Source organism: Ipomoea triloba, chromosome 4 (assembly GCF_003576645.1).
Source record: "Ipomoea triloba cultivar NCNSP0323 chromosome 4, ASM357664v1".
Taxonomy (NCBI): domain Eukaryota; kingdom Viridiplantae; phylum Streptophyta; class Magnoliopsida; order Solanales; family Convolvulaceae; genus Ipomoea; species Ipomoea triloba.
In genome coordinates, this window is record NC_044919.1 from 6,944,115 (window position 1) to 6,958,959 (window position 14,845).

The 14,845-nt window shown below is 40.2% G+C and overlaps 1 protein-coding gene across 1 annotated transcript in view; it reads left to right on the forward strand.

The window, feature by feature from the left end:
- The first annotated feature begins 11,912 nt into the window (after window positions 1-11,912).
- The window catches only part of LOC116015719, a 5,521-nt gene continuing 2,588 nt past the window's right edge, over window positions 11,913-14,845 (forward strand). Inside the window, exon 1 of the mRNA XM_031255895.1 lies at window positions 11,913-12,546. Within this exon, the coding sequence (XP_031111755.1) occupies window positions 11,913-12,546 (634 nt within the window). The remainder of the gene's footprint in view (window positions 12,547-14,845) is intronic.

The following is a 14,845-nucleotide window of genomic DNA, read 5'->3' on the forward strand; positions in this document are numbered from 1 at the left end:
AATATATATATATATATATATATATATATATATATATATATATATATATATATATATTGTTAGGAACATATTGTAATAGGTTTTGATGATACCAAATGTAATCTATAATCCCCTAAGTCTCGAAAGATAGGAAATTATATGTAAGTTCGACAAGTAAACTAAGAGCGAAAATACAACCGGGTAACTTGAGCTCAACTCGGAAAATATTTAAGCTTAAGGTAAACTTGTGTGAACATCTTAGAAGTCTCGTGTTGTAATCTTATAGACAGATCAGAAGAAGGCACGGGACAACACTGGAGGAATAAGGGTCTGCGAGACATCAACTAAGTCTCGAGACATAAGCAAAGTTCGAGAGATAGGATCTCTCGATACAACAATCCAGTTCGAGACATAAGCAGAGTTCGAGAGATAGATCTCTCGATACATGGGATCGAGACATCAAGTGGTCGAGACATCAACATTGGTCTCGATGAACTGGTACTTCTCCAAGGGGCTGAATGGCAGTCAACATGCATGGATAAAGTAATCTAAGTTTAGAGAGGAAGAATATCATGGAGATAAAATATTAAGGAGGTGCCGATAGAAGTGGATGCCACATCAGAATTCCACAACAAACGGATAGAAGGTGCACCAATCCAAAGTCAGTCTTATTCCCTAAAACGAGGATCAATGGGAATATAAAAAGAGTAACTTTTACCAAAAGTAGCAACTGGAGCATGGACTCAAGAAAGTGGATTATGGAATATTCACTACCAAACAAAAGGTTTAAGTTACAAGACCACCACTCCATGAAGAATGCTGAAAAGATGCAAGTCCCATACACAGCATGGGAGACAGATTTCAAACGGAATAATTTTCCCTCCAACGGAATTATTCCTCAACTCTCATATAAAAAGGACGTGAAGACACAAGTTCTGAAGTGAGTTGGTTCGTTCGAAATTCTAAAGAGGTGTCTGATTCAAACGTTCAATAGTGCAAGTGCTCAATTTGGAATATCATCCTGATATTCAAAACAGCGAGAAAAACACATCTTAGTGTTTGAGAGAGTTACAAAGCTTAAACTGCTATACATCTAGAAGGTGACCGAAGCTGCTCTACATCGAAGTTGATTCAACGATAGCTTTTGGTCAGATTGGAGCTTGTTACACTCAACTGTGACAACCAAAAGTCCTTGTTTGGATTAAGCAAGAAGAGGCGGAGTAACCTGGCAGCTGTCTAGTGAAGATCCTGAGGCTTGAGGCGGGTTGGTGATCAAAGCTCAAGTGCTCGAGAGGTGGAGTAACTGGAAGCGGGGAAAAAAACCTGAGGAGAGGTGGAGTAACCTGGGAGCTGTCTTGGAAGATCCTGAGGCTTGAGGCGGGCTTGGTGATCAAAGCTCAAGTGCTCGATAGGTGGAGTAACAAGAAGCGGGGCGAAAAACCTGAGGCTTGAGGCGGGCTTCGTGATCAAAGCTCAAGCGCTCGATATTGTACTAAAAAGGGAAGTTTTAGTGCAATCCTTCCAGGGAGTTTCTGGAAGAAGAGTGGACGTAGGCGGGTTGGCCGAACCACTTAAAAATCTCTCTCGCATTTACTTTCTGCTTTTATCTCNGTGGCCATGAAGAAGTTCGAGGACTTCAAAATGAAGCTAGGGGAGAGCATCGACAGCATGGAATCTCGGTTCATGAAGCTATCAATAGAGATTAGTGATCTCGAGAAGGAGATTCCACAAAAGGAGCTAAACCTGAAGGTCTTACGAGGCCTTACCAAGGAGTGGGAAATGAAGGTGATCACAATGCGTGATCACAGGGATTTGAAGAATACCACAACCGACCAACTATTCAGAGATCTCAAAGCCTTCGAATTTGAGATGTTTCCGAGAGATGAGGACGTGGTGGACAGACGGAATGTGGCACTAGTTGCTGATCAACCAACCACTTCCTCAAGGTCAGACCCTAATCCCACTGATTTTTTATCTGACGAACATTTTGCTTTCTTCATGAGAAAATTCAGGAAGTTCATGAAGAAGACACCGGAGAGCAATACAAGTTCACCTTCCTCCTCAAGAAGGAAAAATGAGAGATACACATCCAGAAGAATGGAGGAAGAAGATCAAGGTCTATGCTACAACTGCAGGAGACCAGGGCACTTCAAGGCTGAATGTCCTTACCCACCGGTAAGCAAGCATCAAGGCCAGGAAGGCAAGGATTCCAGAAGAAAAGAGGAATCCAGAGAGAAGCCAGCACAAGGTGGCTTCAAGGGAGATTGAAAGAAACATTCGCGCTGAAAGGCCCTTGTTGCTGAGGAACTCGAGAAGGCAATCGAGGAGTCCGAGACGATGAGCTCCAGCGACAGCAGCAGCAGCTCAGAGGATGAGAGGGGGCTCATCTGCTTATACACTACAGAAGAGGAGGATAAATGCTTGATGGCTATCAATAATGAGGTAACCTCCCCTTCTACATCTCGTTGCTCTATCTCTACTTCTCAATGTTCTTCGTTTGGAAGCGATGAGGATCCCTTTGAGACTATGGAATTGATCAGAAGGAACCTCAAAATCGCTAACAGCACTCATGCCAAAATCAGGGAAGAGAACAGCAAGCTAACTGCTGAAAGAGATATGCTTAAGAACGTCTCGAAAGAGAATTCGGAGCTAACTCTCAAAGTAAGTGAGTTAGAAGCTAAAGTAATCCTACTGGCTGAAGAGTGCAAAGCTCGAGAGACCAGAGAGCTTAATCTTAGAAAGGTCATAGCATCATACACTAATTCCTCCAAAGCTAAGGAGAAAATGGTAAATGATCACAGACCTACTAGTGATAGAACCGGTCTAGGGTTCCGTCAAGACTGTCTCTCGAGAGATAAACAGACCAATGGTTTGAGAACTTCAAATAATGGAGGATCTCAACCCAAACCAAACAATGGTCATAAAAGACCAACAGAAAAGACCAGAGTAGCAATCCACNCAAGAAATGGAGGATCTCAACCCAAACCAAATAAAGGTCATAAAGGACCAACAGAAAAGACCAGAGTAGCTATTCATAAACCGTCCCTATACACCAGCAATGGAAAGTATAGGAAAGCTACGAAGAATGGCCGGGTAAACAATATCGAGAGATCACCTAACTATCTCTCGCAAGGCTGTTCCAAGTACAAAAGGAGCTACATTCCATATAATGCGCCTCAAGGCAAATATGGAAGGTCTGAGATCCACAGAGCTAGGAACTCACGGATGGAGAAAGGAAGACTCTATCCATCTAGTGAGGATTGGTCATCGAATCATGATTTCTGGAAGAAACCTCACTTCCAGCAATTTCACATGACCAAACAGCGTATGAAAGGCATGGTGAGTAAGCTGATCGAAAAGTCTATACCTAAGTTGATTTATGCACCAAAGAGGCCCAAAACTTTTGCTAGCATTCCTTATGATTATCAAACGTATAATGGCTACATTGCACCTAGGCCTGGAGTAATGGGTCCAAGGTATAAATGGATGCCTAAACTTACTAACCAACCAGGACCCAAAGTTTGGGTACCTAAATCTGCTTGATCTGCTTGCAGGACACCANTATCGAGAGATCACCTAACTATCTCTCGCAAGGCTGTTCCAAGTACAAAAGGAGCTACATTCCATATAATGCGCCTCAAGGCAAATATGGAAGGTCTGAGATCCACAGAGCTAGGAACTCACGGATGGAGAAAGGAAGACTCTATCCATCTAGTGAGGATTGGTCATCGAATCATGATTTCTGGAAGAAACCTCACTTCCAGCAATTTCACATGACCAAACAGCGTATGAAAGGCATGGTGAGTAAGCTGATCGAAAAGTCTATACCTAAGTTGATTTATGCACCAAAGAGGCCCAAAACTTTTGCTAGCATTCCTTATGATTATCAAACGTATAATGGCTACATTGCACCTAGGCCTGGAGTAATGGGTCCAAGGTATAAATGGATGCCTAAACTTACTAACCAACCAGGACCCAAAGTTTGGGTACCTAAATCTGCTTGATCTGCTTGCAGGACACCAAGGACATATGGTTCATTGACAGTGGATGTTCGAGACATATGACNAGTTGATTTATGCACCAAAGAGGCCCAAAACCTTTGCTAGCATTCCTTATGATTATCAAACGTATAATGGCTACATTGCACCTAGGCCTGGAGTAATGGGTCCAAGGTATAAATGGATGCCTAAACTTACTAACCAACCAGGACCCAAAGTTTGGGTACCTAAATCTGCTTGATCTGCTTGCAGGACACCAGGGACATATGGTTCATTGACAGTGGATGTTCGAGACATATGACGGGAAACTTAACACTGCTAGAGAACATCCATCCTATCGAAGGTCCCTTGGTGACATTTAGAGACAACGAGAAGAAAGGACGCACAAAGGCTGTTGGTGAAATTCATAAGAATGAATTGGTGATCAAGGGGGTATCCTACGTTGAGGGGCTCAAATTCAACCTCCTTAGCACAAGCCAGTTCTGTGACAAGGGCTACAGAGTGATCTTCACCAAAAGCAAGTGCCAAATCATACAAGAGGAATCTCTCGAAGTCGTCCTGGAAGCAGCAAGGAAAGGAAACATGTACATAGTGGATTGGAGATCTGCCAAACCATCCCTATGTATGCTGGCAAGGAGCAAGGAAGACTTATGCTGAGATTGGCACAGTAAGCTTAGCCATCTGAACTTCAAAACTATCAACAAGCTTACTAAGAGGAACCTTGTGGAAGGACTGCCCAAAGTTACGTTTCGAAAGGACAAGATTTGTGAGGCATGTCAACGTTGTAAACAGATCAAATCCTCTTTCAGAACCAAAGCCGAGACATCATCTACTAGACCACTAAGTCTTCTCCATATGGACTTATTTGGCCCAGTAGATCCACCCAGCATGAGAGGAAGAAAGTACACTCTTGTGGTAGTAGATGACTACACAAGATTCACCTGGACTGTGTTCTTAACCAAGAAAAGCGAGACAAAAGTTGCCTTACCAAACCTTCTGAAGCAGGTTCAAGTTGAAAAGGATGTCTCGATACTAAAGATTCGGTCAGATCAAGGTGGAGAGTTCGTCAATCAAGTAATCGAGAGCTACTGCAACGAGAACGGGATTCATCATCAGTTGTCAGCTACTCGAACACCTCAACAGAACGGGGTTGCTGAAAGGAGGAACAAAACTCTCAAGGAAGCAGCAAGGACCATGCTCTCACAAGCCAACATACCTCAAGGATTTTGGGCAGAAGCAGTCAACACAGCGTGCTATACCCAAAATCGGTCCTTGATCGTGAAAGGAGTTGGAAAGACTCCATATGAGTTGTGGAATGGAAGGAAACCGAATGTAAGCTACTTCCACACATTTGGGTGCAAATGTTATATCCACAACAATGGGAAGACTCAGCTAAGAACTTTTGATGAAAAGGCAGATGATGGAGTATTTCTGGGATACTCATCGACAAGTAAAGCATTCAGAGTCTTCAACAAGCGGAGATTGGTGGTTGAAGAATCCATACATGTCTCTTTTGATGATAGAGCATCAACAGATCAACCATCAAAGTCAATGGAAGCAGCTGAGGAAGCTCAGTCGGAGTCAATCGAGAGATTAGACTTAACTCTCGATGGGAAGAAACCGATAGTTCGAGACGTAGCGGAACTCCAGTCAGAATCAGATGATGAAGAGCCTACCAAGAAGAAAGCTCCTGACTCAGTTGATCCGATCCAGATCATAGATGCTCAACCCACATCTCAACCTACAACGGAAGTATCAACTGAGGAGCCACAACCCGACCTAAGATGGCTGAGAAGTCACCCTGCTGATCAAGTGATTGGAGATGTACGTGACAGAGTTCGGACCAGATCAGCATACAGAGAAAGCATGTTTGCTTGCTTTCTATCTCAAATAGAGCCTAAGGTGATCGATGAGGCTCTATGTGATCCAGATTGGGTGCAAGCCATGCAAGAGGAACTTCATCAGTTTGAACGGAACGATGTTTGGGAACTAGTTCCGAGACCTCATCATCAGAATGTCATTGGTACAAAGTGGGTTTTCAGAAACAAGATGAATGAGGATGGAGTCNATCGGATCTCTTCTTTATTTAACTGCTAGTAGACCAGATATATCCTTTGTAGTAGGTGTATGTGCTAGATTTCAGGCAAGTCCTAAGAAAAGTCACTTAAATGCATCTAAAAAGATCCTTAGATATCTCAAAGGTACGCAAAGTGTTGGATTTTGGTATTCGAGAGGTGGATCTTTCGAACTTATGGGTTATTCAGATGCGGACTTTGCCGGTTGCAAAATAGATCGAAAGAGCACATCAGGGACATGTCAGTTTCTAGGTGGAAGACTTGTCTCATGGTTTAGCAAGAAACAGCATTCGATAGCTACAAGCACCGCTGAGGCAGAATATGTAGCAGCTGGAAGTTGCTGTGCTCAGATTTTATGGATGAAGCAACAATTACTGGATTATGGTGTTGAATGTAAAGAGGTTAAGATCATGTGTGACAACACCAGTGCTATAGCTATTACTCAGAATCCAGTGTTACATTCAAGAACAAAACACATTGATATCAAGTATCACTTCATCCGAGACCATGTTGAGAAAAAGGATATAACTTTGGAATATGTTGCAACTGAGGAGCAACTAGCAGATATTTTCACAAAAGCGTTATGTGAAAATAGATTTTCTCAACTAAGGTTAGAATTGGGAATGATAGAATTGGGATGAATGATCAAATCTTATCTTCTTGTATTTAGTGCCATGAACTGTTTCGCATGTGAGGAGCGATTTCATCAACTTTATGGCAGCCTTGGAGTTACACAGCATTAAATGATCATTCATACAGCATCCCGTGACTCTACAAGTGTTAACTTTTTGGGCTATAAATAGAGGGTTTCCTTCAGCAGTTTATGTCATCGACTTCTTCATGGAGAAGAAGAAAGGAAAAGACGATGTACCGTTCTGGTATAGAGGAAGGAAATCAGCAACCAAGTCCAAAGACTTCCAAGGAGAAAACTATCCAGAATCGAATAAGGGTGAACAGATTGCGGAACTTCCTGATAATCCAAGCAAGCATCCTATTCCCATCCAAGGTGAATGGATCCCCAAATGCGAGGAGATCCACAACGATGGGATACTGGAGTCAGGAGAAGAGTCCCGTATAAGTGGGACTCCTACAGCTGCACACTCTGGAAAAGGCTCTCCCTCAACCAAACGGAGAACCAAGGGAAAGGGAGATGAAACCTGTAAGGAGGGCAGCAGCAGAGAGAAGAACAAGAAGAAGTAGCCACCTCCAGCTCTGGACCTTGGATGGCTAGTTCTTGTTCTAACAATAGATTCCTATATGGCTCTCCAAGGCCAAACAAAAGTTTCTAAGGAATCTAATAGGATATTGATTCATATGTAATGTATGTGGAAATCACTAAATGAACTTAAGGAAATGTTCCAAGTGATATCTTTTGGATGAATCAATCTTGTTTCTATCATCGCAATCTGTGTTCGAAAGGTAGTTCGAGAGATACATGTTCACTTTGCCTGTTTATGTTATGTCTCGAAGAAGGGTAGTTCGAGAGATACGAGGAAGGGTAGTTCGAGAGATCACTTCGAAAGATATCAAACTAACTATCTACGTATCTCTAAAAAGAGGAATAAGGAGGGTTAGGGATCAATCACTCAGGGGGAAGATCCTTAACCAGATCAAGACGGAGGAATAAGGAGGTTTAGGGATCAATCACTCAGGGGGAAGATCCTTAAACTCATTTGGAAGACGGTTCACCTTCGAGAGGTGAAACTGATGAGCTCAACGGATATATGTGGAATGGCTAACTTTGGGCATTAATGTTAGCCACGTGGTCTTCGGTTACTGACGGTTTTCCGTTCTTAAAGGCATTATCTTGATGAGTGGGAGCATGCTTATATAAATATCATCTCTTTATATCCCACTATCCAAAACCGTATTATATCTTACCAAAATACCCTTACCATACCTTACATACATAACCGTTATAAAAGGGTATTTCTGACCTTTCAATTCTTTTAAATTAACCGGGATCCCTTTTTCGGGTCAAGCTCTCAACCCTACCCATATATCCAACCCGAATCCACATGATATAAAAGCCAAGTTCGGGTGGGATAGGATATTTTAACATCTGACCCGACCGAATATCCGATATATGTTTTTATTAATTGGGTTCCATTTCTTGAAATAAAGATATATTCTATACTCTAATTGATTTAATTAGTAAGAGGGCTCAATTCTTTGATTTAATCTTGTAAGGGATTTTCCATTTGGGTCTTTTATCCTTTGTGGCAAATTAAATATTTAATGGCTCAATCTTTGAAGGACCATGCTTTATATTCATTGGATTAATATTTGAATTGGATAGCCCCATCCCTTTTGGATAAACCCATACTCTATTTTAACACCCTAGTGTTATATGTATTATATATGTAATGATTTCCAAGATTCACATAAAAGCTTCATAATAATAATTTCCTAGCCTCTTTCCTTCTCCTGCAAAAGACTTTCATCACCCCTTTCACTTCCAAAAACCCTACACACACACCATCCTTCATCTTAGCAAGATTTCAAGAAAGATTGTTCTTTTAGGAATCATGGTGCTTAGGTAAGTACTAATCTTTAGATAGATTGCATTTCTTCTCATGATTTCTTAGTCTTTTCATAAGTCTTATTATTTCTTCTTTGGAGATTCTTGGGGTAAAGATGATCAAGGAGGTGGTGGTGATTTGAGAGATTGAGAATAGGAGAGACGATTACTTGGGATTGTTAAAGCTCCAAGAGGTAATCTTCCATGGTACACTAAAACCTACTTTCACTCTTGAGTATATGAATATTATTTGGTGTTGTGGAATCCTGTGGAATTTCTTGGGGTTTAGCCTTTGATTTGTTGGATTGTGAATCTATATTGTGGATCTATGGACTTGTGTTCATTATCCTTTCATCTTGATGAGTATGAGTATTTATTGTTATGGATTCACTGTATTATTTGACCTTTGAAATGTGTAATCTGATAATATTTTGTTTTCTGGAAATGAATATCGTGTATTCTGTTCCAAGTCTAGAATCTGGGTTGGGTTTGCACTTGCGGTGTACTTGGGCGGTATAATGTGTCCCGTCCAAGAGCTCCGTACGTGTCTGGCAGAAGGAGATGGCGGAGGGGAGTTGTTCCGCTGGGAGAGTCCACTTCTTCGTGAGGAAGGGTGCAGTGGACCAGGGGCCTCCGCCGAGGGGTTCCGTTAGTTGGGGCAGTAGGTAGTGGCGGTTCGTGGTGTTCCGCTACTGCGTTCCGTTAGTTCATTTCCTGGTCTGTTCCATTAAGCTTTTTATGGTCTGTTGACTATGATTGTTTCTCTTTGGATTCTGGAACATGTCTTGAACATATTATTGAGTATTCCATCTTGATTGTTGAGTATTTATTCATGATCAATAGTCGTTTATCTTGGATTATTGAGCTAGTATTGTGGTTGATTCCTTGTCTATTGTTCTGAGCATGTGTTGTGTCCATGTTCTGAATCTGAGTACTATGAGTATAGATTATTCCTTTGGGATTAACTATGAGTTTGATGTATTGAGACCTTGAGTCCTTATGAGTATTCCTTTGGCTTGTTGAATCTTTAATACCCCGTGAGGAATGGTTATTTGAGCTAAGGCTTTACTGGTGGTTGTTGTTATGAGAGGAGTTGGTTGGCCTGGGTTTGCCTTTGTGTTGGTTGGGCTAGGTTTACCTCTGCATTGGTTGGGTTGGGTTTGCCTATGTGGTTTGGACACGGTGTGTCTCTGTGGTAATGGGCTTTACGCCTTTATGATTGGGCATAGTTTGCCTCCGTGGTGTGTGATCGGTTGTGTGTATAGTGTGAGTGAAGGTGAAGTGATAAAACGAAGAGTTAAACTCCCCGAGTGTCGTGTCTCTCAAGGATGGCGAATGGGAACCGAATACGTGTGTTGGCATTAAGAGGTTGAAGAGAAAGAGTTACGGGAGTGCTAAGGGTTGGATTCATTTGTAAGAAGGGGAAGGTTGATAGTGGTTGTGTAAAATAAAGAAAAGTAAAGTGGAGATTGGGGCTTTAGGCTTTTCCATGTGGTTTATCTTTGGATAGTTTTGCGAGTGCAAGTTGCGGAATAGACTAGGGAGTTCGTGGCACATCACCAAGTAGCGTCACACTTTGGACTCCCACATCCTCATTCGGTTGGGGCATTTCATCGAGCACTTTGTCTACCACTCCTCTCGGATCTTGTCCTTTCGGACTAAGAGCGGAGATGTGGGTGAGTTAGACTCGTGAGTGGCCGCTATCGCGCACACACTCACTTCCTTTGAGTTTGCTACCTAATGTGGCCACAAAAGGCACAAAGCTTAAAGAACATCATCCACACGAGTTCAACATCCAACAAACAAGCAATTCACAAATCAAAGCAGTAATATTAAACATCCACATAGATCTACCATGGGGCCACCAATCCCCTATCTAATCTACTCTAGCATACTAAGAAACAAGAACAAGAAGGGAAAATTCAAAGAAACAAGTATTGAATTAGAAATTGAAGAGAATGGTTACCACCCTTGAAAAAGGGGTCTTACAACCTTGATCTTGAAATCCCTTTCTTCATTCTTGCCCTTGATCTATTCTAACTATGAGAGAAAGGAATTTTCCCCCAAGAGGGGAGAAAATCCTCTTGATCTATTCTACCCTATTCTATCAATTTTTTGATCTATTCTAATTGTCTTTGGGTTTAGGGCAAAAGGGATTTATATAGGTGACAAAAAGAAGGGGACAAATTTCCCAAAATGGCCCTTGGCCCGACCACGCTTGCTCACACGCGTGTGAGCGGCGTGGTGGCTCTCTGGAAGATTTCCACGCCTAGGCACACGCGTGTGAGGCTGCGTGGGACGCTACTGCATTTCGGCTTGTTTGTCTTTTGCTCTATTTTAGCTTCAAATCCCTCTCTAACCTGTGAAATACTTCAAAACTCTTTCTAGAAATGTTGTTAGAGGATTTTGATCGCATTTGAGCTAAAATGCATGCAATTGTTGTAATCGAATGCTAAAACGATGTGCTTTTAATCTAATAAAAACCCGTTTTAAGTGCTATTCTCGGTGCTTATCAGTGTGGTATTGGTAATATGGTTTGGTAGTAATGGGCTTTACGCCTCTGTGATTGGGCATCGTTTGCCTTTGTGGAATGATATTGGTAATATGGTTTGGTGATTGAGCTTTGGGTTTTGCGCTATGTTTCTGGTTTGGGGTCACTTTGAGAGAGTGATGTGAGATTGTGTTTGGTTGGTTTCACTTGTGATTACTCTGTCGAATTTATGACTCAGTTGGTATCTTGTTATAGAACTAATGTCTTATGGATTCGTTACTTGATATTGGATTCATTTGAAAATGTCCTTGGTTAGTGATTCATTCAGCTTGTTATTGTTGAGTCATTTGATTTGAATAAAGAATAGTTTCGTTGGTGCGTATATTCTATACGTGTGTGTAAACATATTTACAACCTATGACTACAAAGAATTGCATGCATGTCCAATCTGTGGGGCATCTCGGTACAAACCAAGAGAGCATGTTGTTGGTAATGCAAATTTAAAAGGGCCACCAGCTAAAGTTTTGTGGTATATCCCAATTGTTCCAAGATTTAAGCGTTTGTTTTCAAATCCAAGTGACGCGAAAAACTTAACATGGCATGTAGATAAAAGAATATCTGATGGAAAGCTTCGTCACCCTGCTGATTCTCCTCAATGGAAAACTTTTGATAATGTTTTTCCTGAATTTGGCCATGAGTCTAGAAATCTTAGACTTGGACTTTGTACTGATGGAATAAACCCTCACGGAAACCTAAGTAGTAAGCATAGCTCGTGGCCAGTAATGTTGGTGATTTATAATCTACCTCCTTGGTTGTGCATGAAACGCAAATATATATTATTGTGTTTGATGATATCTAGTCCAAAACAACCAGGTAATGATATAGATGTCTTTTTGGCACCTTTGGTTGAAGATTTGAAAAAATTGTGGGATGAAGGTGTGATAGTGTTTGATGCATACCGCAAAGAGAATTTTAAGTTGCAAGCTATGCTTTTCTGCACAATCAATGACTTTCCAGCTTATGGAAACCTGTCTGGGTATAGTGTCAAAGGACATAAGGCATGCCCTATTTGTGAAGAGAATACATGCTATTATCAACTTGTTCATGGTAGAAAGACAGTTTACATGGGTCACCGGAGGTTTCTTGATAGATTTCACCCTTATAGGAGATTAAAAAAGGCTTTCAATGGGCAACAAGACTATACAAATGCTCCACAGCCACTGACTGGGATTGAAGTTTATGAACGTGTGCAAGGTATAAATGTTACGTTTGGTAAGACTCAAAAGCTAATATCTCAAAGAGGTAAGAAGACAAAAACTAATGATGAGATACGTTCAAATGAAAAGAGTCCATGGAAAAAAAAATCTATATTCTTTGATCTTCCATATTGGAAGACATTAGATGTGAGGCATAGTATTGATGTGATGCATGTGGAGAAAAATGTATGTGATAGTATTGTTGGAACTCTTTTAGACATAAAGGGTAAGACTAAAGATGGACTCAATGCTAGATTGGACTTGATTGAAATGAACATACGAGCTACATTAGCTCCACGCCAAGGGGATAAGAAGACATATTTGCCTCCAGCTGCTCATACTTTATCAAGAAAGGAGAAAACAAGTTTTTGTGAGTGTTTATGTAACACCCCAATTTTCAATTCTTACATTTATTACAAAATCCGTAATATAAAACGCTGCGGAAGCTTACATCTTATCAGCAGAAAACTGGGTACTACCGCCACACCTAGAGTGAGTTCTATCACCTCTTTGACAACCTCCACTCTAAGTGCACAGGCTAAACTTACAACATCAATATACAACATCAACATCAAACTTAATACATATGGAAATAACCCTTCCAAGGTGTCTATTCTAGGATAGAGTAGACTTCAACCTGTACCTCCATCCTATTCAGAGCTCATTGGGCTACAAGGGCCCATACATGAGTGACGTAGAGACTCGGCGAATAGACTTCGCCCAAGTACGAATACAACCGTACATATTTCAGTGACAACCTTCGGTAATTATAGCCCGAGGTAAAAAGACAACAAGGTCCTCATAACTTCTTGAAACTAAGGTTTTATTCATTTTAGACATCATTTTCTCATCATTCCCACGTAAAGTACCCACTCACTAAAAGTGGTATTTTCCTTTAAAAAAATAAGGTTTTGACAACTGATGTACCAAAATAGCATACGTTCTTCAACGTAAGTTTTCAGAAACATTTTTACTTGCCCAAAGGCTTTTCAAGCATAGCTCAAGTACGAGCAAAATTTGGAAGAAAACACAGCTGAACACGAGCTGGTCACACCTCGGACACTTGTATATTCTACTAATACTTCATGTGTCCATTCCCAATACTTACTCCTTATCATGGATTTCAATCCATCTTACAATCCAATCATCATCGGTGATCCATAATCATGGTTCCACCATTAACTAATAATAGATAGTTGTTCTTATCACTATCGTTATCAATAACTTCCACCATGATCAACACCATTAGATCATAACTTTAGGTAAAGTCATTGCCTAACCATAATCCAAAATCGTTCAACAACTATTTCCCCAAGATTCATCATATACAATCTTTATCTCAATATTTCCATATAACACTTTCCTCAATATATATCATAATGTTATCATTACTTAAATTCCTTTAAACCATAACTTATTCACCAATAGAGAGATTTCCAATTCTCAACTAAATCCCAAAGGAATAATTCTTCAAATAATTAGTCACCCCTTGATAGTATACTAATTACCATTCAATCTATTCATCCATTCATTAAACCTTAATAACTATCAGCAGTCCTTAATCGCTATAATTAGAGCTTAATTACCTCCTGAACTCCACTGTTAATCCATCATTAATATCAATCTAACCTCATTATTAATCACAACATAACCAATAATTCTCGTAATACTCCATCACAATCCATAATCGATATTTAGTCACCCATAATCCAACAATTAACCTTAAACACTCTTAAGCATTAATTATTGTCATTAGTAACTACTAACCTTGCAATCCATCCTCGACAACCAGTCAACAACATTATAACATCATTATCAAGTCACCATTATTAACCATAATCCATAATTATCAATTACTTATAGACTAATCAAAGCCATTACATTTACAAGCCACTATTGATCCATTCCAACATACTCTCACCATCATTATCTTAACCCATCAATATTATAATCCTTACTTATTTATGATGCTCATAACTCATATTTAGTCCACAATTTCCCACCTTCAACCACTTACCCATCTATACTTAACATAAATCTTTAGTCCTTAGTCCAACATTATCCTCATCACTAGGCTTCAACGTGAACCAAATCACCAATCTATATCATAATCTCAGCATCCTCTCATTACTCAATAATCACCATAATTAATCATTAAGTACTCTTAATCATCACCTTAATCCACCATCATTAATTAACAAAATTCATTATTGCCCATAAATCACCATTAAACTTTAAGTACCCCTTAAATCCATCGTTAATATACTCATAAGCTATTAGTCATCCAAGAACCACCATCTCATAATCTATTTGCCATATCCATATTCATAACAACTTTAACAATACCATTAATGAGAACTCACCAACACAACTTTTTGTACATATATATTATGTAAAATACAATTTCATATATATTATACATACCACATGTACATAACAATTTTACTTAGATCTCATCATATTTCAACCAAACAATCAATTATCCAATTTCAAGTGACTAAACCGACTTAAGGGATTCCTTACCT